Raw genomic sequence first — 24648 nt, forward strand, 5'->3', positions numbered from 1 at the left:
CTTGTGATCACTTCCGTATCACCTGCGCTGCAAAGCCAGCGCGTCTTCTCGTCAAAATAAATACGAAAATTATTAATTCACTACTTATTCAAGAATTGGGGAGTATTTTAAAAAATAAAAGTAATAGAAAATAATTACTGCATAAATTACAAGTTCAAATGGTAATTATTTAACGGAAAATAAAGTTTTGATTTCGACTCGAGTAGTACTTTGAATAGTGGTATTATTCTTTTGGAACCAAATTCACGGACCAATCATAGAGCTGATTTAAGAAGACGTCACTCTTTGATTCGTTGAAAATTTATCCCGCCGAGAAAGAGAGAATGTTCGAGAAGAGTCTAGGATTGCTCTCGGAATTATATATACTGAAATTCGTGCGCGCGTCCCGTCACTCACGTTGCGAATCGTTGTAGGATAAAGTACTTCATTTCTTCTCATCTTTTTAATTCATATAATTTATTAAAGGTGAGTTGTGTATTTCTCTTCGTTTTTTTATAGCTTCATAAAACTAATTTGAATAATATTTTCTTCTATAAACACATCAAGAAAATTGGTGTGTTTATTTTCGAGAAATAACATTTTTTTTTGTGGGAAAACTAACGTGAAATTTTCTTTTTTTTACAGCTTAACAAAAATGGCCAAAGCACCCGCAGTTGGTATTGATCTTGGAACAACTTATTCCTGTGTAGGAGTTTTCCAACATGGAAAAGTTGAAATTATCGCCAACGATCAGGGAAATCGCACCACACCTAGTTATGTTGCATTTACTGACACGGAGCGTCTTATCGGAGATGCTGCCAAGAATCAAGTTGCGATGAATCCCAATAACACCATTTTTGGTAAGTGAAAGAAAAAAGAAATGAAAAATTGCATTTTTTTCGCGAGTGTGATTTTTTTTTGGTTTTATTTCCTCCTTTTAATGTTCACTTCCGGTTTTGACTCGTGGTCGTCGCTTCGGTCGTTTATGCTAGACAAAAAGAAGATGGTGGATAGCTTGATGCCTCCTGCCTTGCTTTCCTTGTGAGAATTCCATGAAATGACTCATCGTTTCATCATACTATGATTTGTCGTTTTTATCTTTCAGATCAATGTTCAAATTTTTTTACCATTTTCTCGGTGATTTGCTGATCGGAATATTGATTTTTTTTAAAGAAGTTTGATTTTTTCCTGATTTATGAAAGAATTGGAAGAAAAGTTTGTCATAATTTCGTATTTTAAACTTTTAAAAGCGTGATAAATTAATTTTTTTACAGAGTAAACAATTTAAAGTTGCATTTGAATAGAAATTACAATTTTCTCACTAAAGCTTCTAAAAGAAACAATTCAAGTAATTTTTATTCAAATGCAATTATTACAGTTTTTCCTTATTCACTGAAAACTTTGTCATCTATTTGATATATTTTAACAATTTCTTAGGTTTTTTCTATTCTAACAATTTGCGAACATTTTTTTCCTGATTTGTTAAATGCAGGAAAATCGGGAAAATTTTTGAAGTAATTTCAAAACTGATGAAATATGCATTATGAATCCGTCTAAATTTAAATTTATTCTAAATCTAATAAATTTTTACCACAATTCAATGAAAAAATTTATTTATCCAAATTTTAATCTATTCAATTATAATTTATTGAAATTTCAATTTTAACGAAATTTATTTTTTTTACTTACTAAAATTTCAATTTAAACCAAATTTATTATTTATTAAAATTTTAATTTAATCAAATTTAATTGACTGTAAACTTTAATTTTTTTGCAATTTTAATCAACTTTTACTGAAATGAATCTCAAATTTAATTTATTCGAAATTTAATCCCGTTCAAAATATAATTTATCAAAAGTTCAAATTACATTCGAGTTTCAATTTTATCAAAAAATTTTATTATGAAATTTTCATTCAATCAAATCAATTAATTTTAAATAATTTTAACATTTTAACAACAATTTCATTAAGTTTCAAATTATTTTACATTTTAATTTTTGTGAAAAAAATGAAAATTCAGTATTTAAATATTAGTTAAAGAAAATTATTGATGTTTTGAAATCTAAATTAAATTTATAAATTAAAAAAAAAATGGTTTTTGGAATGTTTTTCATCAAACTTCCTTAAAAAAATGACTCTTTAATTCAGCGAAAAATTCTATCGAGAAATTCAATTTATTATTTTCGTAAATTAAGATTAGAATATTTTTAAATTATAAATATTTTTCATCATAATTTGATAAATTTAATTATTTTTAAAAAATAGATTGAAGCTTAAAATAATTGAATTCTAGAAAATTTTAATGTAAAATTCTTCATAAAAATTTGATTATTTTATTGAATAAAATAAATAAACAATTAGATTTTAAAAAAACCATGAAAAGCTGCAGTTACAATTATAAAAAATTGAATTATTTGTAATTGAATAATTGAATTCTCGAAAAACTTCTTTGGAAATTAGTTGATTTTTTAAATACATAGTTTTAATTAATTATTAAAATTAATTGATTTATAAAAATTTTAGTTGAAAAAACCAAAAAAAAAAAATTAATTTTGAAGAAGTTACAAATGATTGCAAAAAATCAATTATTTTCAAAAGTAGTAAAAGTCTTCGCAGAAATTCAATTATTTTTATAAATAATAAAATTCTTCTTCGAAATTTAATTATTTTTAGAAATTTTAATAAAATTCTTGGCAAACTTTCAATTTTTCTAAAATTTTAATAAAACTTTTCGTCAGAATTAAATTATTTCCAAAAATTTTAATAAGATTCTTTGCAAGAATTCAATTATTTTTTAAAATTTTAATAAAATTTTTGAAGAAATTCAATTATCAAAAATAATAAAATTCTTGTCCGGAATTTAAATACTTTCAATACAAATTTTAATAAATTTTTTTTAAGAATTCAATTATTTTCACAAATTTTAACAAAATTTTTCCCAAGAATTCAATTATTTTCAAATATTTTTATAAAAATTTTCTACAGCAATTTTATTATTTAATAACATTTTCCAAAAGAATTCAATTATTTAAAAAAAAATTTATATAAAATTCTACGCTAACATTTAATTATCTTCATAAATAATAAAAATTTCACAGGAATTAAATTACTTAGATATTAATTTTTTATAAATTTCTACGTAATAATTCCATTATTTATGTAAGTAATAAAATATTTTACACAGATTCAATTATTTACACAAATAAAATTTTTTGTTAGGATTTAATTATTTCTATAAATTGAATTCCTTGAAAAATTTATTTATTCTTAAAAATTATATTGAAATTCGTCGAAAGAATTCAAATTATTTTAAAATTTTTGTTAATAAAATTTTTTATGAGAGTTGAATTTTAAGAAATATTCAATTATTCGAAATAAATAATTTATTTTAGTATTTAAATAATTGAATTCTCGTTGAATTTTCTAATAAACATTGATTTAAAATTATGAATTTTAGATAATAATTGAAAAGCATAATAGCATGGATTTTTGTAAATAATTAAATTTTATAAAGGTTTCAATTTAAAAATTTTTAAAATCTGAATTTTTATACTTTTAATTAACAATTCTTGGGAATTATTTTTTTTTGAAAAAGTTTAATTGATTTTTTAAAAATTATTTGGAATTTTTTATTTTCTAAAATATATTTGAAAATTCTCAAAGAAATAATAAAAAAAATTTTTTTTGAGTGAAAGAGAAGCAAACATTTTTGCATTTCATTGAAAGTGAAATGATTTAAAAATTATTTGCCTTTAGTGGCTGTTTTTTAATGAATGAAAGTATAAATTTGTGTTTATTTTCGATTTTCAGATGCCAAGCGTCTTATTGGTCGTCGTTTTGATGACCCAACTGTCCAGGCTGACATGAAACATTGGCCCTTCACTGTGATCAGCGATGGTGACAAGCCAAAAATCGAGGTTCAATATAAGGGAGAAAAGAAGACTTTCTTCCCAGAGGAAGTGAGTTCGATGGTCCTGGTGAAGATGAAGGAAACTGCCGAGGCCTATCTTGGCAAGACCGTCACCAACGCTGTGATCACTGTACCTGCTTATTTCAACGACTCGCAGCGTCAGGCAACCAAGGATGCTGGAACCATCTCCGCCCTGAACGTTCTGCGTATCATCAACGAGCCGACCGCAGCCGCCATTGCCTACGGTCTCGACAAGAAGGCCGTCGGCGAACGCAACGTTCTCATCTTCGATCTCGGCGGCGGTACCTTCGACGTTTCCATCCTCACCATCGAGGACGGCATCTTCGAGGTCAAATCAACGGCCGGCGACACTCATCTTGGCGGTGAAGATTTCGACAATCGAATGGTCACTCATTTCGTTCAAGAATTCAAGCGCAAATTCAAAAAGGAACTCACCAGCAACAAACGTGCCCTCCGCAGATTGAGAACAGCCTGCGAAAGAGCGAAGAGAACTCTCTCGTCGTCCACTCAGGCGAGCATCGAAATCGATTCACTCTTTGAGGGCATCGACTTTTACACTTCCATCACTCGGGCGCGTTTCGAGGAACTTTGCGCCGATTTGTTCCGCGGCACTCTTGAACCCGTTGAGAAATCACTTCGCGACGCCAAAATGGACAAGTCATTGATTCACGACATCGTTCTCGTCGGTGGATCCACGCGTATTCCCAAGATTCAAAAACTCCTTCAGGACTTCTTCAATGGCAAGGAACTGAACAAGTCGATTAATCCCGATGAGGCCGTTGCCTATGGCGCTGCTGTGCAGGCCGCCATTCTCCACGGCGACAAGTCCGAGGAGGTTCAGGATCTTCTACTTTTGGACGTTGCTCCACTCTCCCTTGGTATTGAGACCGCTGGAGGTGTCATGACAGCTCTCATCAAGAGAAACACAACCATTCCCACCAAACAGACGCAGACCTTCACTACCTACTCGGACAATCAACCCGCTGTATTGATTCAGGTGAGAATTCCTTTTTAGAATTCTAAATTTTATTCAATCAAATAATTAGAAATATTTCCTTTTCTATTTTTTCTCTAAATTAATAATTTAAATTTTTATCAAAATAGATGTGTGACGCTCTTTGAAGATGGGTTTAAGTTCAAAAATATTTTCACTTATTTTGATTTTAGTCGCAGACCTTGGATAGTATGACTTTTTACGACTTTTTCGATAATTTTCCGAAAAATGAGAACATTTTCCGATTTCTTTTCATAAAAGACGACTTTTCGACTTTTTCTTATAAAATACTAACTTTTCGACTGTTTTTGATAAAATGCAATTTTTTTTTACTTTTTTTTTATAAAATATACAGTTTTTTTTAAATGAGACTTTAGACTTTTTTTTATATAAAATACGATTTTTCAACTTTTTTTTTCATAAAATTACGACATTTTCGAATTCCTTTCAAAAAATTGTGACTTTTTTTTATAAAATTACTGTTTTTCGATCTTTTTTGATAAAATACAAATTTTTTTTTATACAAAGCGACTTTTTAGATTTTTTTTTATAAATAACGACTTTTTCAACTTTTTTTTTGTTAACTACTACATTTTCGATTTTTGCTGATAAAATACAACTTTTTTTTATATAAAATGTTAATTTTTCGAATTTTTTTGATAAAATGCACCTTTTTGGACTTTTTTTTTAAATGCGACCTTTTTTTTTTTATAAAATACAACTTTTTTTTTTAAATGCGACTTTTTAGTCGCATAGATTAAATTTCTACTATAACTTTTCCAATATTCAATTATTTTCTAGAATTTTTAACTAAAATTCTTCTCTAAATGAATTATTGTTAATAATTTTCAGAAACTTTGAAAATTTAATAATTCGGAAAAATAGAAAGAAATTTGACTTAAAATTCAATTTAGAATTAAGTTGTTATCAATTCTCAATTTTGATGAAATTTCGTTTATGCAAAACCTTTTTAGTGAATTTTATATTTTAAAATTCAACACATTTATTTATTATCTAGTTATTGTTTATTTTAAAATAATTTTATATTGAATATTTTATAGAATAAAATTTTTTTTAAATTCAATTACAATTGTTTTTTAAATTAGTTGAATTTTTAAATATAAAATTAATTGACAAATTTTCCCATAATTGAACTTTTATTCAATTAAATTCACAACAAATTTAATTTTAAAGAAATCAATTATATTTAATAAATTTTGATAAAATTTGTTTATAAGAATTCATCTATTCTTCATAGAATTGTAATTATTTTCCTCAAAAATATTGGATTTTTTCAACTTTTTAAGAAAAACTTCTTTCAAAAGCTTCATAATTTATCTAGAAAAATTTTGATAAAATACTTGATATGAATTCAATTTTAAGAAATAATTATTTATTTGTATTTTAATAATAGAATTCTTGTTGAACTTTCTAAAATGTATTGCAGATAAAATTCTTGGCAAAATTTCAATTATTTTCAAAAATAATTAAAATTTCACAGAAATTCAATTATTTACAAATTTTTTATAAATTTCTTCGCAATAATTCAATTATTTTTATGAGAATTCAATTTTGAGAAACATTCAATTATTCAATAAATTATTTATTTTTGTATTTAAATAATTGAATTCTCGTAGAATTTTATAATAAAATAATCTTTGCAAAAATTAATCAAAAATTAAAAAAAAATTCTCGTCAAAATTTCAATTATCTTTATAAATAATAAAATGCTTCTCCCAAATTCAATTATATTAAAAAATTTCAATAAAATTTTTCAAAAGAATTCAGGTATTAAAGAAATTTGATAATATTCTACGCAAACATTTAATTATGTCCAAAATGTTTTTATAAATTTCTTTAAAATAATTCAATTATTTTCATAAATAATAAAACTATTAGTCGAATTTAAATTATTATTAATACAATTTTCATTAAATTGCTCGATAATTTCTTAAAGATTTTATTAAAATTCGTCAAAAGAATTCAATTGTTTGAAAATTTGTTTAAAAATGAATTTCAGTTAAAATTTTCGATAATAATTTAATATTAGAATCATTATAGCGTGAATTTTAAGAAATAATTGAATTTTGAAAAGGTTTCAAATTAAAATCTTTAAAAATTTTAATTTTTCAAACTTTGAACTAACAATTTTGTAGAATTAATTTTTTTTGAAAAAGTTTAATTGAATTTTTTTTTGAAATTATTTCAAGTTTTTATTTTCTAATATATATATGTGACGCGATCTGAAGAAAGGGACCTTAGAAGCAAAAAATTATAGGTTATGTTTGCAATTTTTTAATTGAAAATACAAAAAAAGGATCAACTGTCAATATAAATCATTGAAGTTTAAGTCTTCATTAAAACTAAAATATTTAATAAACACTGATTTTAATTCGAAATAATTAAAAAGAAACTTTCAAACAAGAAAAAAGTAACTCTAACCCAACCTTAAAATGTTTTGCTTCTAAGGTCCCTTTCTTCAGATCGCGTCACATATATATATATATATATATATATATATATATATATATATATATATATATTTAATTGAAGAATTTACGAATAATTGAAATTTTGTAAAATTGAATATTGCAAACAAATGGATTTGAAAATTCTCAAAGAACTTTGTCAAAAATTATTAAAAATAATTGATTTAAAGAAGAATTTTAGTTAAAAATAGTAGAAAGTAATAATTAAATTGTATGGATGAAAGTAATTTTTAAGAAGTTAAAGAAACAATTTTCTTAAAATATAAAATAATGATTTTATCTTTCTATCATCTTTAATTATTAATGAAGAAATCTATCACTCTGAGTCGAAGACTCGGAGTGATGAATTTCTTCTTGTTTTATAATTATATTCCTATATGTGTTGAATTTCAAGAAGGTTTGAATTTAAAATTTTTGAAAATTTTAATTCCTATGAAAAATATTGTTTTCTATCTTCAGAGTGTGTCCACATTTTTCCTTCAAAAGAAATTAAATTCTCAAAAAAAAGAATTTCTTATAATTGAATATTTGAAATTGAATTTTGAAGAAAACTAAATTTATTTTTCTCGATATTTTGACAGGTCTATGAGGGAGAACGTGCGATGACAAAGGACAACAATCTTCTTGGAAAATTCGAATTGAGAGGAATTCCACCATCACCGCGTGGCGTGCCACAAATTGAAGTGACATTTGACATTGACGCGAACGGCATTTTGAATGTATCGGCCGTCGACAAATCGACTGGTAAAGAAAATAAGATCACAATTACCAATGACAAGGGACGTCTCAGCAAGGAGGACATTGAAAGAATGGTGAATGAGGCCGAGAAATATAGAAGCGAAGACGAGAAGCAAAAGGAGACAATTGCATCTAAAAATGGCCTGGAGTCATATTGCTTTAATATGAAGAGCACCGTCGAAGACGAAAAACTAAAGGACAAAATAAGCGCGAGCGACAAGCAAGTTGTCCTCGATAAATGCAACGACATTATTAAATGGCTTGACGCTAATCAATTGGCAGACAAGGAGGAATTTGAGCACAAGCAAAAGGAACTTGAGGGCGTATGCAATCCAATTGTTACCAAACTCTATCAAGGAGCCGGTGGAATGCCCGGCGGTATGCCAGGAGGTATGCCCGGCGGTTTCCCAGGCGCACCAGGCGCTGCCCCAGGTGGTGCTGCACCAGGTGCCGGTGGCGCATCAGGACCCACCATCGAGGAAGTTGATTAAACAAAAAGAAAAATATTGCAAACAATTCTCTCATCACTCTCTCTTACTCCTTGCACTGCCAAAAATTTTCTCATGTGGGAGTAAAGAATAAAAAATTATAGATAAAATATCCTGTTGTAACTAAACCTTAAAAACCCCGTTTTTCTTCAGTTTTCTTCAGTTTGTTTTTGAGATTTTTCACCACCTACAAAAAGTGACATTTTAAAAGTAAATTTAAATTAAATTTAAATTTCAATCTCGTTAGAACTATATTTTATAATGTGTCCGTCACATTCTATAAAATATAATTTTACAGATGAAGCGGCTATTAAAAATTATATTTTATAGAATTTGACATTTTATAAAATATTTTTAATGCTTTTTTTCAACTTTTCAAAATGTTTACGTTTTTAGTGGTTTGAATTTTCTCTATTGTTTTCTTTAATTTCTTCGTTGCATTGATGCAAGGAAAGGGCGATTAATATTTATTATTATTATTACTACTACTAACGACGAAGAATATTAATGAAAGTTTTTTTTGTTGAATTCTATTTTATTTTTTTTTATTCTTACATGAGAAAAACAGTGTCATTCTCAAACTTGTATCAATCAATAACTTCAGTAAAACAGTATTTTTAAATTTAATTTGTTTTTTTCATTTCGAAGTTCCTTTGGTTTTGTTAATTTCGATTATTTTAGTTTGGGTAGAAATTTTTTTGTCTTTCTTCGGTAAAATTAAAAATATTCAGACTTTGCGCTCATTTACTAAAACTTTATATTTAATACTTTATTTACGATTGCGTACTATTTGGATAATTTTTTAAAAATTTGTGACACTAAAACCTACTTTTTTCTTCTCTTTTTTTTGGAAAATTTTCACTAATTTAAATCCGCTAATTCAAATATTTTCAATATCTAATTACTACTTTAATAAAATTTCTCAAAATAATTAAATTATAAAATAAAATTTTCAACGTATAAATTAAATTATTTTCATAAATAATAAAATTTTGCAAATGAATTCAATTATTTGATATAGACAATTTTCAAGAACATTGTTCAAAAGAAAACAATTATTTAAAATATTTTTAAAAACTCATTCGCAAAAATTCAATTATTTTTACAAATAATTAAATTGTCACACAGGAAATCAATTTATTCAATAAAATTCGTCGTAAGAATTCAAATTCATAATATAATTTAAATTAAATTAATCTTTTCAATTTTCATAAAATCATTCAGAAAAATTCAATTATTTCCAATAATTTTAATAAAATCATTCGCCAAAATTAAATTATTTTTTAAGTTAATAAAATTTGTTGCAAGTATTCAATTATTTTTATAAATAATAAAATTCATCACAAGAATTCAATGATTTTCAATATTTATTATAATAAAATTTCTCAAAAGAATTCAATTACTTAAAAAAAATTAATAAAATATTTCATCGCAAAAATTCAATTATTTTCATAAATAATTCAATTTTACAGAGGAATTAAAATATTTGAAATACTTTCAAGAAAATTTTTCATAAGAAATCAATTATTTGAAATATTTTTAAAAAATTCTTTGAAAAAAATTAATTATTTTCTAATATTTTGATAACATTTGTTTATAAGAATTCAATTATTTTCATAAATAAAATGATCGAATATTCGAAATAATTGAATTATTCTTTTAAATTTTCATAAAACGATTCTTAAACATACTACCTAAATTATTTACAAAAATTTGTTAAAAATCCTTCGCAAAAAATTCAATTATTTTTACAAATAAATTTTATTGAATAATTGATTTCCTGTGGAAAACCACAAGAATTCAATTATTTATTATATAATTTTAATTAACTTTTTCTTTTAAATTTTCATTGTATATCATTAAAATCATTTAATTATTTCCAAAAATTTTAATTAAATCCTTCTCAAAAATTCAATTATTTTTACAATTAATAAAGTTTTCCACAGGAATTCAATTATTTAATTTTTTTTCGATATGTAGCTACTTTTTTTACTACTAATTTTCAGTCTTAAAGATTTTTCTAAAACTAATTATTGAGTTCGAAGCCTGAAAATTTCCAATTTGTATTGTTTTGTTGGTTTCTTTAATTATAAGGAATTTTCAGAAAAGCGATTATTTTAATATAATTTTGCAAATTTAACTTTCAATTTTTATAATAAAAAATTAGGGTTTCTACAGAATCTGTAAATCATGGAATTTCTTGTTTAGTTAAAAAGCGGAAACAATTCAGTTTTTCGAATAATTTAAATTACTGCAATTTTAAAGAATTTAGTTTAACAATTTTAACTCAATTTTTTGAAAATAATTATTTATTTATACAAATTTTAATTTTCGAATTTTTAAATAATAGGGTATTCAATTGAATAATTATCGAATTATAGAAATTTCATAAAATTGAATTGAAAACAATTTGATTTTAGACGTATTGAACTTTCTATTCTTTTTCTTTCTGATTAATTCAATTTTCAAAGAAATTTCTCAAAATTATTAACAATTATTATATGTTATAATTGATTGTGAAATGATTTGAATTAAAAATTCTAGGAAATAATTGAATTTTTGGAGCAATTACAGTAGTAATTGTGTTAAATAATTAAATTTCAGAAGGTTTCAACTTAATTTTTTAATATTTCAATTAATGCAGAAGTTATAATTAAATATTCTTTTTAATTAAAAAGTTTTTGAACAATTTGAACTATTTTAGAAAATTCTAGAAATTATAGAAAATCATTCAATTTTGGAAGAATTACTTATATTTTTTAGAAGTGATTTTTTTTTAAATTATTTTTAAATATTGTAATTGAATTTTTGAAGAATTCTAACCAAAAGTTTGGAAAATAATTGAATTTCATAAAGATTTAGAATTTTATGAAGTTGTTACCAGGATAAGGAAGAAGGTTTCAGAAGGTTTGAAATTGACAATTTTAAGTTTTCACTCCTGTGAAAAAATATATTACACATTTAAATATTTAACATTTGAATTTAATTTAATAATAATTTATTGCATTAATTTTGAAATATTTTACTAAATTTTTTAAAATTTGATATACATATTTTTATTGAAGTAGTAAAAAATACGTAGCACTTAAGTTTAAATTTTTTTTCGTTATTAAATTAACAGTTTAATTGAACCTGAATAGATTACTACTTGTAATTTTAATGAAATAGTGATTTAGCGAATTAATTAAAAACTGAAATTCATAGGAAATTTTCAGAAATACGATAAACATGACCATGAATAATATAAAACGTTTAATATAATTTTATAAGTTTGGTTTGGAAGTAAATTACATATATAACAAAAATATAGAAAACAAGTTGACTTTTAACATTGGACTAGAAGTTATTTATTAAATTCAATAGTTCAAACAGTAACTTTTTCAAATAATAATAATAATAATAATATAAAAATATAAATATAAATATACAATCTTCAGTCTCTTATAAATTTCTAGGATCACAAATATAAATTAATGGCATAATATAAAAAATATACTTTTGGTTCTAAGCACAATTGTAAAATAATATCAATAATTTTTACAGAATATTTTTTCACTTTATTTTTTTACTCAATATTTTTTCTCTTTGTTTTTTTACTCAATATTTTTTCACTTTGTTTTTTTAATAAATATTTTTTCACTTGATTTTTTTTTTACTCAATTCTATTTTACTTGATATTTTTCGACTTTTAATATTTTTCACGATTTCAAAGTTTTGTTTCCTTCGTTTTTACTATCTGTTTTTCCGCACTTGATTTTTAATGTTATTTCCATTATCGAATCGCTATTTTCGTTGATTTGAAGGGGGATTTGCAAAATTGTCCTGCCTGAAGTTCTATTCACAATTACATTGTTGATAATGAATGAATTAGAATTTTGTGTTTCTGCTATTCTGTTTTCTTCGACGTCTTCTGAAGTAGTATCATTCTTCGCCTCTTGACTTTTCTCTCGACTTTGTGAACTTGTTTTTTCTTCTGACGATTTTTCAAATATTGTTTCTAATTTTTCATCCACTATTCGACTATCATTTTCAATATTAATTTCATTGTTTTCTTCTTTTTCCTCTTCTTCAAGTATTGTTTCCAATTCCTCAGTTACTATTCGATTATCATCTTCGATATTAATTTCCTTATTTTCTTCTTTTTCCTCTTCTTCAACTATTGTTTCCAATTCCTCAGTTCCTATTCCACTATCACTCTCAATATTAGTTTCCTTGTTTTTTTCTTCATCATCTTCTTCTTTTTCATCAACTTCATCATCTTCTTCTTCTCCTTTTTTATCTTCTTCTTCCTCCTCTTCTTCTTCTCTTAGATCTTCCTCCACTTTCGATAAATTACTATTTTTATTTTCATCAGAAATACTTTCTTCAAGTGAATCTGGAAATTTTTTCTGCATTAAATTCTTCCTCGTTAATAGAATTGAATCCTTATGGGCAATATTAGTGGAATTATATTTAGGGGAGAGTTTTTCATTGTCTAGAGACGATTGTTTATTTTGATAACACTCTACACTATAAGTCAAATTTTTATCAATATTTTCCGTTTTTTCGATAAAATTTTGCTTTTTTTGCTTGCGAATATTTACAAACGTTCCTGTCGGCGAAACTTGTGTATTTGCATTAATTTCATCCAAAATACAAACACTGTCATCAAGATCATCTGAATTTTCCTCCTCTGTTGATATTTCAGTTTTCTCTTCATCTCGAAAAGATAAATTTAATTCTTCATCTTGTGAATTTTCTTTGGTTTCAATAATTTCTGAATTATTTCCTAATAAATCGTTCTTCTCCAAAGTGGAAATATTTTCTTCAGGGGAAACTAAATTTTCATCCACAGTTTTGGTTTCAATAGTTTCTGAATTATTTGCTAATAAATCGTTCTTCTCCAAAGTGGAAATATTTTCTTCAGGAGAAACTAAATTTTCATTCGCAGTTTGTAAATTTTGACATCTAATTTCGAATTTCGGTATTTTTGTTTCTTTGGCGAGTGTATTATTTTCATCGATGGTTAAATTTTCTTTGGAATTATTATTTTCCTGAGAACGATGATTAATTTTGACAATTTTTCCACTCTTCCTATTATCGACAACTGCGTTGGACTTGCTCGATTTTTTCTTACACAGATCTGTAATTTAAAAATTAATTTTTAAAAAATAAGTAGGTAAATAAAAATTCAGATGATTCGATTTATGTTTAATAATATAATTTATATATTAAATAAATAAAGTATCTAAATTAAAATTTTTATAAATTCTGTCTTCGAATATTATGACTTTTTCGACTATTTTTGATAAATTTCTCGAATAACTTTCTCAAAGTTAATTAAAAATAATTAATTTCGAGAACATTTAGAGAACAAAAATTCTAGAAAACAATATTGAATTTTGGAAAAGTTGTGATATAAATTTTTAGAAACAATAAAATTACAAAACTCCGAACAATTCAATTGTTTGAAAACTTTTTTTTAATTTCAATATTTTTATAATTGGTTAAATTTTTGAATGTAATTTTTATTGAAGAATTTTTGAATAATCGACATTTTGAGAAAAATTTTATTTTAAGTCGACAATTTTTGAATAATTTAATCTTCAAAGAACTTTCCAAAAATTATCAAAAAGAAATTGAATTAAAAAACAATTCTGGAAATAATAAATAATTTAATATTGTAAGAGTTTTGGGAGAAATTTTTAAGAAACAATAATAAATGTCAAAAGGTTTAAAATATAAATTTTTGAAGATTTAAAGTTTGAATAACTTTACAAAAGAAAAATAATTCCAAAGAACTTAAAATAAAATTCTATTTTTTAAATTTTGAAGAAAGCAATAATTTCAAAATTATTTTAATTGAAATTCTACAAAAAATTAATTTTTTAAATTATCCATAACATCTTTTAAGAAATTCAATTATTTTCGAAAATTTAGGGACTAATTTTTAGAATTTTTGAAGTATTTATTTAAGTAAATTGCAAAATTTCCAAAAATCATTGAAATTTTGGAAAAATTATTTTACGTATTTATAATACGTATAATACGTATTTTAAATCTGTATATTATGTACTGTTCCTTGGAGGGCTAACTAGCCCTAGGAACTTTGAAAATTTAAATAAATAAATAAATACAAATTTTTTAAAAACCTGATTTTTTTTAGTATTTGCCAAATATTTTTTTTAAATTCAATTATTTTCAAAAAATTTGGATAAATTTCAATTATTTGGAAATTTTTGAATAAAAATTAATTACAAATAGTTTGAAAATCTATTATCTTTCAAAAAATATTTTAAAAAATGTTTAAAAAACAAATTTAAAAAACTGTTTTTGTTGCAATTTTTTAAAAATCAATTATTTCTAATATTTTTGGTTACATATTTTTAATAATTCACTTTAATACTTATCTTGAAGAAAATACGAATAATTAAATTTACAATTATTTAAAAAAAATTGAATTTCCTTATTTAAATAATTAAATTTTCAAAAAACTTTAAAATTATTTTTAAAGTTTAAATTAAAATGTTTAATTATTCGAAATTTTTTAAATATTTAAAAATTTTTGAAAATTATTAAAAATAATCAATCTAGAGAAGAATTTTAATGAATAATTTTAGCAAATAATAATTGAAACATTAAAGATCCTAAAGTTCTGAACGTTCAAATGAACGAAATTCATTTATTTCTTCTACAAATTAAATTTTTATTGCAATTATTTTGCGTCACTATCCAAAAAATTAATAACTGAGTTTTTAACCGTAAATATTTTAGTTTTTAAATTTTTTGTGATTAGTAATTTCTAAAAATATCTTCAATAAAAAATATTTCGTTCATTTGAACGTTTAAAACTTGGGGATCATAAACATTAAAAGAGTTTATAGTAAAAATAATTAAATATCAAAAGGTTTTAAACTAAAATTGTATAACAATTTTAATTTTTGCATAACTTTGATATTCTAAAGAACTGTTTTTTGAATTTTAACTTTGTTAAGCGAATTTTTTTTAAATAATTAAAATTTCGAAGAATTTTCTAAAAATTATAAAATATTTCAAAAATAATTTTAGTTAAAAATTCTATTGAATTTTGAAAAATTCACTGTATAAATTTTTAGAAATTATTAATAAATTTCAGAAAGGTTTCAAATAAAATTTTTTTGTAAATTTCAATTGATAATATTTGATAAAAATATTTAGACACTTATTTTAAAAAATTATTCAACTTTTGAATAAATTCAGTTAAAGATTCTAGAAAATAATTGAATTTTAGAGGAATTAGAGTTGAAATTTTTAGAAATAGTTAAATTTTAGAAAAATTAGAGTTGAAATTTTTAGAAATAATTGAACTTTTATTATTGAAATAAATTTAAAGTTTTTCAAAAATTTAATTACAAATTTTTAAAAGTAATCTTTTTTTTAAAGAAAAATATTAAAAAATATCAGAAATTTATTTGGAAATTGAATTTGAATTGATTTTGAAAACTCTGAATAAAATAATCGATTTTTTCGACATTACTTTGAATCGACAAAAACGATTTTTTTGCTCCTTAAAGTCAATCCAAGGCCTGTAAATTATTTTCTATTAAATTGAAATTAAAAAAATTAAATTTAATAAATTAAATTATAAAATTTTAAATTAATAATTCTTTGTTTTTTTTACCTTTTAAATAAATCTCCCTCTTTGTATAAAGTTCGCTTCCTGAATCACTGCTCCTTAGATAAAGTGGAAACAACTTTTTAATATGATCACTCGTACCTTTTTCCCTTCTTTCCTGATCTATAACATTTTCCAATGATTTTAATTTCTCTAAAATAATTTCCGGAACTTTCATAAAATCCGACAATGAATTTTCAGGAGATTCATTATCGATAGACGAATTTTGAGAATAATTAGTTTCCTGACTTTCATCATGCGAATCATTTGTGGTTAAGTTAAATTCAGAATTTACAATTTCTCTCTCTTTTAAAACATTTTCCAGTAAATTCTGAATTTCACCACAATCCGAGCATTCGGCAATATTTATGTTGGATACAATTTTCGGCTGTACTTTCAATTCGTGTGTTAAATGAATTTGATAATGTTTCGAATCTCTTTCAGTAAATAACTCTCCATCGCTGTGAGAATGAAATCTTATTCTTTTATTTTCCGGTGTTGAGACTTTGAGAAAAATATTTTTCTCCACAGGAGATAAATTTAAAGGCCTGTGTTTTTCTGCATCTCTAAGTGTTTCGGCAGGAGCATTAGAATTTAAATTAGTTTCTTCAAAGTCGTGCGGACATCTCTTTTCAGTGTTAACAAATGAATAATTTTTATTCCCATTAGTTTCTGATTCATCACTCGACGATGAAACTTGAAGTTCTCGTGATTTAAAGTTATTTTCGGACAGGATACTTTTTCCACAATGATTCATTGTGTTTTGGTTTTTTTTATAAATTTAATATGTTTTGAAATAAATACTTATAATCAAAGAATCTGTGAATAAACGACTATAATTACTAATCGATCTGAATTAATAATTAAAAATTTAATGTAAAAATTGTATTTTCATACAATTAAAAGAATATTTCTTTACAATACAGTTACATTTCTATAAATTACAGGCTTCGCAGTCAAAAATTAATTTTAAAAAAAGTAGCTATCGAAAAATTAAATTTCATCACTAAAATACTCGTTTTAGTCGATTTACAAAAATCATAAAAATTTTATTCGCCGATATATATTTAATTATTATCTAAAATTTTAACTAAAATTCATTGTTAAGTCAATTCTTATTGGAAAGTTCTATGAGAATTCAATTATTTAAATACAAAAATAAATAATTGACAACATAATTGATTACTTCTTCAAATTTAATACTTGTAAAGAATTTTATAAACATGTTTTAAGATACTAGATTTCTTTCCAATAATTTTAATTAAATTTATAAAAATAATCACATTTTTCGAGGAATCATTTAAAAATTGTATCTATTCAAAATGATTGAAATCTTGCAAAGAATTTTATTACTTTACAAAAAACAATGAATTCTTGCATAGAATTTTATTCAAATTTTTAAAAATAATTGAATTGTTTTCAAGAATTTTATTAAAAACGTTTGAAAATAATTGAATTCTGCGGAACATTTTATTAAATTTCTTTAAAATACTTTAATTCTGTTAAGGAATTTTATTAAAATTGTATATCTATATATAGAAAATTGTATTAAAATTAATGGAAAAAATTTTATTTTTTATAAAAATAATTGAATATTTATCATTAATTTTATAAATACTTTTAAAAATAATTGAATTCTCCCCAAGAATTTTAATAAAAATTTTTTAAAATAATTAAAATTTTTCGAAATAATTAAATTTTTTCGAGAAATTCAATTTAAATTGTATTAAAAATAATTATTGAAATCTTACAAAAGTTTTATAAAAAGTTTTGTAAATAATTGAATTTCTCTAGAGAATTTTATTATTTAAGAAAAAATCTGAATTCTTGAATTTTTTTAGACGAATTTAATTAAAATTGTATTGAAAATAATGCAATTCTTCTTATTTTATGGAAATTTATGAAAATAATTGAATTCTTGCGAAGAAGTTTTTTTAAATTATATTCAAAATAATTTAATTCATCTGAAGAATTTTATTATTTATGAAAATAATGGAATTTCTGTGAAAAATTATATTATTTGCAAATATAATTGAATTCGTGTGAAGAATTTTATTAAAGTTTCTGGAAATAATTGAATTTTGTGAACCATTTTCTTAAAATCTAAAAGAATAATTCAATTACCTCGTAAAATTTAATTAGAATTGTATTAAACATAATTGAATTCTTGGAATGAATTTAATTATTTATGAAAATTATTTAATTCTCATTTATCAAATTTTATCAATATTTTTGACAATAATTACTAACTTCTTTAAAAAATACATTTTATTAAAATATTTCAATTAATTGATTTATTTCGATCAATTTTCTTAGATAATTGCATTTTAAATAATTGAATTCGTGCGAAAATTTAGTATTCGTGACATTAATTGAATTTTGCGAAAAATTTTATAAAAATTTTTATTTAAAAAAATTGCATTCTTTTGAATAATTGAATTCTTGTGAAGAAATTAAAAAAATTTGTTGATAATAAGTGAATTATTTCAAAGAATTTTATTAAAATTTATTAAAATAATTGAATTTTTTTGAAAAATTGAATTGAATTTTTTTTAAAGAAGAATTGAATTCATTCTAATAATTTTGTGAAAATTATGAAAATAATTGAATTCCTTCGAAGAATTTCATTTAATTTTGAAAAATAATTGAATTCTGGCGACGAATTTCATTTCATTTTGAAATATAATTGAATTCTGGCGAAGAATTGTATTATTGAAGAAAATAAGTGAATAGTAGTAGGTTTTAGTACTTAGATGAGTGCGAAGCCTGTAAATTAAATTAATTTAATAAATTTAATCACCACGTGAATAATTGTAGGTTATATTTAAAATCTTTTGCAAACTTGAAAGAAAATTTATACCTTTTGCAGTCATTGACACTGTGCGAAAACTGCATAATTAAGTTTCTTAATATTACACAGTAATACTTTATTACCAGTCGAAGAATCTTTATTTAACAATTTAATCTCATTTGATAATATTTGCGACATTTTTTACTAACGTTTTTCAAAATTGTTCGAAATGTTTGCATTGGTTTGCATTTTGCAAGGTTTGCAAGCTTTGCAAGTGTTGAAAATTTAAGTGTGGCAACACTGACACTAACAGGGAGCGGAAGGTTTAAAACGTTTAAATTACAGTTTTAAAAAATAGTAACAAAAACAATTTTGTTTATCAACAAAAGTTAATAATCTTTCATTATTTAAACAAAGAGGCCGAAGGAGAATGAAACCTTTCAATCACATATCTTAATTTTTACATTAAAGAGAAAAAGATAGAAATATCAAATATCCTTTTATTAAAAAAGGACAAAAGATGTTTCTATCCTTTTCTCTCTCATACAAAAAGTACGATATGTGATTCAAAGATTTCATATTTTCGGCCTAATTATAACTATTACATACAGCTATAATAGTAAATAAAATTCTCTCCCTTCAGTTTTTGACAAACTTTTACATCGGTTTTAAACTTTGCGAGGAGAAAAACAGTCCCTAGAAAAATAGCCCATTGTGAACTGAACTTTATATTCCACAATTTTCTTTTTTCTTCGGTGGTTTTGGAATTTTACTGATGATGAGAATGAAAATTCTAAATATTTAAATTTGTGGAAATTGTCAAAAATTCAAGATTTTAAGGAAGTTATTCAATTGTTTAAAATTGAAACCGAAAATAGCTGTCAAATTAAAATTTGTCTCAAATTAATTATTAGGTTTTTTCATATTTTCCGCCCTTTTCTTGGAAATTAACAGCAGCGCTCTCTTAAGTGATTAAATGAAAATCATGGAAAACATGTGGTGATCTGTGTATGTGTTCAAGTTTTCAGTTTTCTATGTGTAATTTCGCCTTTGGTTAAAAAGCAGGTTAAAACCCACTGGGGAAAAAAAAATTGTTGAAACACGAGGTTTCTTAAAACTGTTTCTTAATTTTGCAAAAAAAATCTTAGAACATTCACATGGATCCTTTTTCTAGTGCAAGCGCAGATATTGAACAATTAGACAGCGGAATGGGAAGCAGTGACATGAGATCACCTGAGGTCAAAGCTATTCTTCCTGACGACGATGAAGAAGACGAGGAGGAGGTAGTTTATTCAATTTTTGCATCTTTATGTATAAATTTTACTTAAAGACCATCACAAGGAGTAATTACTCTTTCTCTCAGAACTATTCAATTTATTACTTGATTTTTCCTAATCGGTTTCGGTCTCTCTATTTCTTGTTTTTTACATTTCTTTTTAATTTAGCTATTTTGGAAAAAAACACTCATTTTTTGTATGAATCGAATTAAATTTTCTGTCTGAAACTAAACTGTTTGTTTAACTAAATAAATCTTCAATGAAAATTTGGTTGTAATCGCATGAAACAAGGACTAATATTATAAACTTATTTTTGAGGTTAACTGGTTATAAGTTCAATTATAAATTTTTGTAAAATTCAAATATTTTCAAAATTTGCAGTTAATAAAATTTCCAATTCTTTCAATTTTTTATAATTATAGCCTAGAATTCAATTATCTTAAAAAAATTATTCAAAAACTAATTTTTTCAATTAAATTACATTCAAAACTTGAATAATTTCGTTTAAAACATTTTAAATACTTATTGTTATTTATTTTTCCACAAAATTAAAATATTAAAATATTTTTGTCGAATATTGTCAATTAAAATTTTAAAAAACTTGAAACTTTCTGAAATTTTATTATTTCTAAGAATTTGAATTGTAATTCTTCCAAAATTAAATTATTTTTTTTAATTTTTAACTAAAAAAATTCCTCTCGAAATTAATTATTTTCAATAAATTTAAAAAAGTTCTTGGAGAATTTAATTATTTAAACAAAAAGTTTAATGAAAATTTGTTAAAAATTTAATTTTATCAAAGTATTTTTAAAAAGTATTTCTTTAAAGTTTTGACCGTTTAAATAAACGAAATATTTTTTTCTTCAAATTATTTCTTGCAATTAATAAACTGAAACAAAAAATTAAAATTTTTATTTGACACATAAATCTATTTCTAAAATTTGTTACTATATAAGTGGTAAAAGTCTTTCTAGTACTCAAATTATTTTCCAGAATTTTTCAACTAAAATTCTTTTCTAAATTAATGATTTTTAATAATTTTCAGAAAGTTATTCGCGAATTCAATTATTTAAATAAAAAAATTAAATAATTATAAATAATTCAATTCATTCCAAGAAATCAATTATTTTAAATTCAATTCTAATTAAATTATTCGAAATAATTGAATTATTCTTTAAAATTTTAAGATAATGGTTCTCAAAATTCAATTATTTCCAGACACTTTAAAAGAATTCTTCACAAGAATTCAATATTATATTCGCAAATAATAAAATATTTCACAGAAATTTAATTATTTTCATAAAAAATAAAATTCTTCAGATGAATTAAATTATTTTGAATATAATTTTAAAAAACTTCTTCGCAAGAATTCAATTATTTTCATAAATTTCCATAAAATTCTTAAAAGAAATTCAATTATTTTTAAAAATATTAATAAATTTCTTCGCACAAATCGAGTGTTTTCACAAATAATAAAATTCTTTAGAGGAATTCAATTATTTACAAAACTTTTTATAAAACTTTTATAAGAATTCAATTATTCTTAATACAATTTAAATTGAATTTCTCGAAAGAATTTAATTATTTTTAAAAATTTTAATAAAATTCTTTTCAAGAATTCAATTATTTTTACAAATAATAAAATTTTTTACAGGAATTCAATCATTTAAAAAAAATGTAATAAAATTCGTTGCAAGAATTGAATTATTTTTATAATAAAACTCATCGCAGAATCTCAATTATTTTTAATACAATTTTCAAATGAATTCCTCGAAAAATATAATTATTTTTTTAAATTTTATTAAAATTCTTGGGAGGAATTCAATTATTTTTAAAAATGTTGATAAAATTCCTGGTAAATATTCAATTATTTTTATAAAAAATAAAATATTTTCCATTAAATTTAATACAATTTTCTATATTATAAACAGTTTTAATAAAATTACTAGAAAGAATTAAATTAATTTAAAGAAATTTAATAAAATGCTTTGCAGAAATTAAATTATTTACAGAAATTTTGATAAAATTCTTTTTTGTATTTCAATTATTTTCTATCCAGTTTTAATTATATAATTCGAAATAATTTAATTATTTTGAAATTTTTGATAAAATTTGTATAAGAATTCAATTATTTCCAATACAATTTTCACTAAATTTATGGGAAAAATTCAATTTAAAAAAAAATAATAAAAATCGTCTCAGAAATTCAATTATATTTAAACACTTTAATAATATTCTTTATAAGATGCAATTATTTTTAATACAATTTCAATAAAATTCCTCGAAAAATTAAATTATTTTCAATCTTTTTTAATAAAATTCTTGAAAACAATTTAATTATTTTCAAAAATTTTAGTAAAATTCTATGCAAGAATTCAATTATTTTTGTAAGTAATAAAATTCTTTGCAAGATTTTAATTATTTTTAATAGGTACAATATTGAAATAAATTTCTCGAAAAGTGTTATTATTTTTAAAAATTTCATTAAAATTCTTGGGAAGAAATCAAGTATCTTGAAAAATGTTGATAAAATTCTTTACAAGTAGGTATTATATTTGAAAAAGTAATCAATTATTTATTTTTGTATTTAAATAATTGAATTCTCATAGAACTCTGCAATAGGAATTGACTTAACAATAAATTTCAGTTAAAATTTTAGATAATTGAATATAATGCAGAATAAAATTTTTATAATTTTTGTAAATCGACTAAAACGAGTATTTTAGTGATGAAATTTAATTTTTCGATTGCTACTTTTTCAGTCTTTTATCTACTTTTTGCTATTTTTTTAAAATTAATTTTTGAGTGCGAAGTTAGCTATTAAATAACTCTTCTAATACTCTATTATTTTCTAAAATTTGTACTAAAATTCTTTTCCAAATCAATTCTTTTCAATTCTTTCTAAGAAAATTAAATTAAATACAAAAGTAATTCGTGAAATAATTGATTATTTCTAAAAAAAAAAATTGTAACGGTAATGAAAGGAGGTTTTTTGATTGTTTTCTTTCAGGAAGAAAGTTTAGTTGAACGTCTTGTAGGATTAACGGAAATGTTCCCGAAGGAAGTACGAAATATGAGCTACAACATGAGCTCCTGTTTGTGTTCCTGTGTTAAGCGTAATTCAAAATTTTCTTACTAATTCTTTTCATTGTCATTTTTCTTTTCTTTAATATCCAGTCGAACCTGACGGAATGCAACTCTATTGTAAATTTTTTTGTATTCAAAAATGTCCAACTAGAATTATTTTCACTTACATAGTTACGGAATATTGAAAAATATTATAAAATTAAATTATAACAATTTTTTAAAGATTGTAAAATTTATTTACCTACTATTAATAAAATTTAAAAAAAATCGAGTTTCATTTCGACAGGTTTCACTGTATGTAAAGAATGAAAAATTATAAACTAATTGTGAATTGTTTTCTCATTTCAGAATTATATTCAGTTTCCTGTACTCTCACGTGGTTTTTCTTTAGTTCGTCGGCAATATTAGTTGCACCGATACTCTTCGAAGTAGAACGTGCACAAATGGAAGAGGCTCAACGCGCACAACAAAAGCAAGTTTTATTAGGACCAAATGCAGCAATTTCCAGCGCAGGAACATCGGGACTTCCAATGGCTCCACCAATTCCCCGATAAATCACATTAATCATTTGATGCAAGTGACATTATGCTGCCAATCAATTTTTATCACCCTGGATCACATCTTTATTGTCGGATTTAAAGTCTGCGAACAAAAAAAAAAAACAAAAATTTTTTTTTTCTGTAATGCGTCTCAAGATTTATTCTTCACTGGCATTTCAAATTTGAAAAGATGCATTTAAAAAGAAAATCACCCAAAAAATTTTCAATTCCAAGTTTATATTGAATGGAAAAATATAGAACAAGGAGCATATATATATATATAAATACATACATACATCTACCAAAGGATTCTGCTGATAAATTTACCAGTAATTCTCAATGAGGATTATTTCATTCTTCAATTTAGTGGCATTATTATCAATTCTTTAATGTATACGCTCTGCAATTTAATTGTGCGCTAGTTTGTTTTTTTTAGCGTCAGAAAAAAAGAGCAAATTACCAAGTTAGTATTTTTAATTAACTAAAAGACATTTTATAGACAAAATAATTGTTTCCAAATAGCTCTTGATCTCAATTTTCATTTTTCTTGTGTTTGCACAGTGAAATTTTTGTAGATCGCTTTAGTAGACTCGTCAGATACTGATGTGATTTTGAAGAATTGTCCCGAATCAATTGAATTGTTTATACGTTGTTTTGTTGTGAAATGAATAGAGAATAGTAATAAATTCTTTTCAAGTCTA

General features: G+C 23.2%; 3 protein-coding genes across 3 annotated transcripts; 2 read left to right on the forward strand and 1 right to left on the reverse strand.

Annotated features, from left to right (window-relative positions):
• The first annotated feature begins 304 nt into the window (after nucleotides 1-304).
• LOC122511324 (heat shock 70 kDa protein cognate 4) lies at nucleotides 305-9247 on the forward strand. Its single transcript, XM_043626485.1, has 4 exons — nucleotides 305-465; nucleotides 625-839; nucleotides 3791-4908; nucleotides 7976-9247. Exons 2-4 carry the CDS (start codon nucleotides 635-637, stop codon nucleotides 8621-8623), a joined length of 1971 nt encoding a protein of 656 aa, XP_043482420.1. The 5' UTR covers nucleotides 305-465; nucleotides 625-634; the 3' UTR covers nucleotides 8624-9247.
• Nucleotides 9248-11943: 2696 nt separating this feature from the next.
• On the reverse strand, nucleotides 11944-19314 carry LOC122511375 (DNA ligase 1-like). Its single transcript, XM_043626569.1, has 3 exons — nucleotides 19114-19314; nucleotides 16260-17072; nucleotides 11944-13742 (listed from the first exon to the last, which is right to left on the reverse strand). Exons 2-3 carry the CDS (start codon nucleotides 17008-17010, stop codon nucleotides 12319-12321), a joined length of 2175 nt encoding a protein of 724 aa, XP_043482504.1. The 5' UTR covers nucleotides 17011-17072; nucleotides 19114-19314; the 3' UTR covers nucleotides 11944-12318.
• Nucleotides 19315-20056: 742 nt separating this feature from the next.
• On the forward strand, nucleotides 20057-24648 carry LOC122511382 (mitochondrial import receptor subunit TOM22 homolog). Its single transcript, XM_043626582.1, has 3 exons — nucleotides 20057-20327; nucleotides 23332-23437; nucleotides 23757-24648. The coding sequence occupies exons 1-3, from the start codon at nucleotides 20202-20204 to the stop codon at nucleotides 23960-23962; spliced, it is 438 nt and encodes a 145-aa protein (XP_043482517.1). The 5' UTR covers nucleotides 20057-20201; the 3' UTR covers nucleotides 23963-24648.

The sequence above is a fragment of the Leptopilina heterotoma genome, unplaced genomic scaffold, assembly GCF_015476425.1.
Source record: "Leptopilina heterotoma isolate Lh14 unplaced genomic scaffold, ASM1547642v1 Lhet_121, whole genome shotgun sequence".
Taxonomy (NCBI): Eukaryota; Metazoa; Arthropoda; class Insecta; order Hymenoptera; family Figitidae; genus Leptopilina; species Leptopilina heterotoma.

Coding starts and splice junctions, on each gene's coding strand:
- LOC122511324 (XM_043626485.1), top strand. CDS start 635: ATGGCCAAAGCACCCGCAGTTGGTATTGATCTTGGAACAACTTATTCC. Junction 840..3,790: donor TCCCAATAACACCATTTTTG/GTAAGTGAAAGA, acceptor TTCGATTTTCAG/ATGCCAAGCGTCTTATTGGT. Junction 4,909..7,975: donor AACCCGCTGTATTGATTCAG/GTGAGAATTCCT, acceptor ATATTTTGACAG/GTCTATGAGGGAGAACGTGC.
- LOC122511375 (XM_043626569.1), bottom strand. CDS start 17,010: ATGAATCATTGTGGAAAAAGTATCCTGTCCGAAAATAACTTTAAATCA. Junction 13,743..16,259: donor GAGGGAGATTTATTTAAAAG/GTAAAAAAAACA, acceptor TTTAAATTACAG/ATCTGTGTAAGAAAAAATCG.
- LOC122511382 (XM_043626582.1), top strand. CDS start 20,202: ATGGATCCTTTTTCTAGTGCAAGCGCAGATATTGAACAATTAGACAGC. Junction 20,328..23,331: donor ATGAAGAAGACGAGGAGGAG/GTAGTTTATTCA, acceptor GTTTTCTTTCAG/GAAGAAAGTTTAGTTGAACG. Junction 23,438..23,756: donor TTTGTGTTCCTGTGTTAAGC/GTAATTCAAAAT, acceptor TTCTCATTTCAG/AATTATATTCAGTTTCCTGT.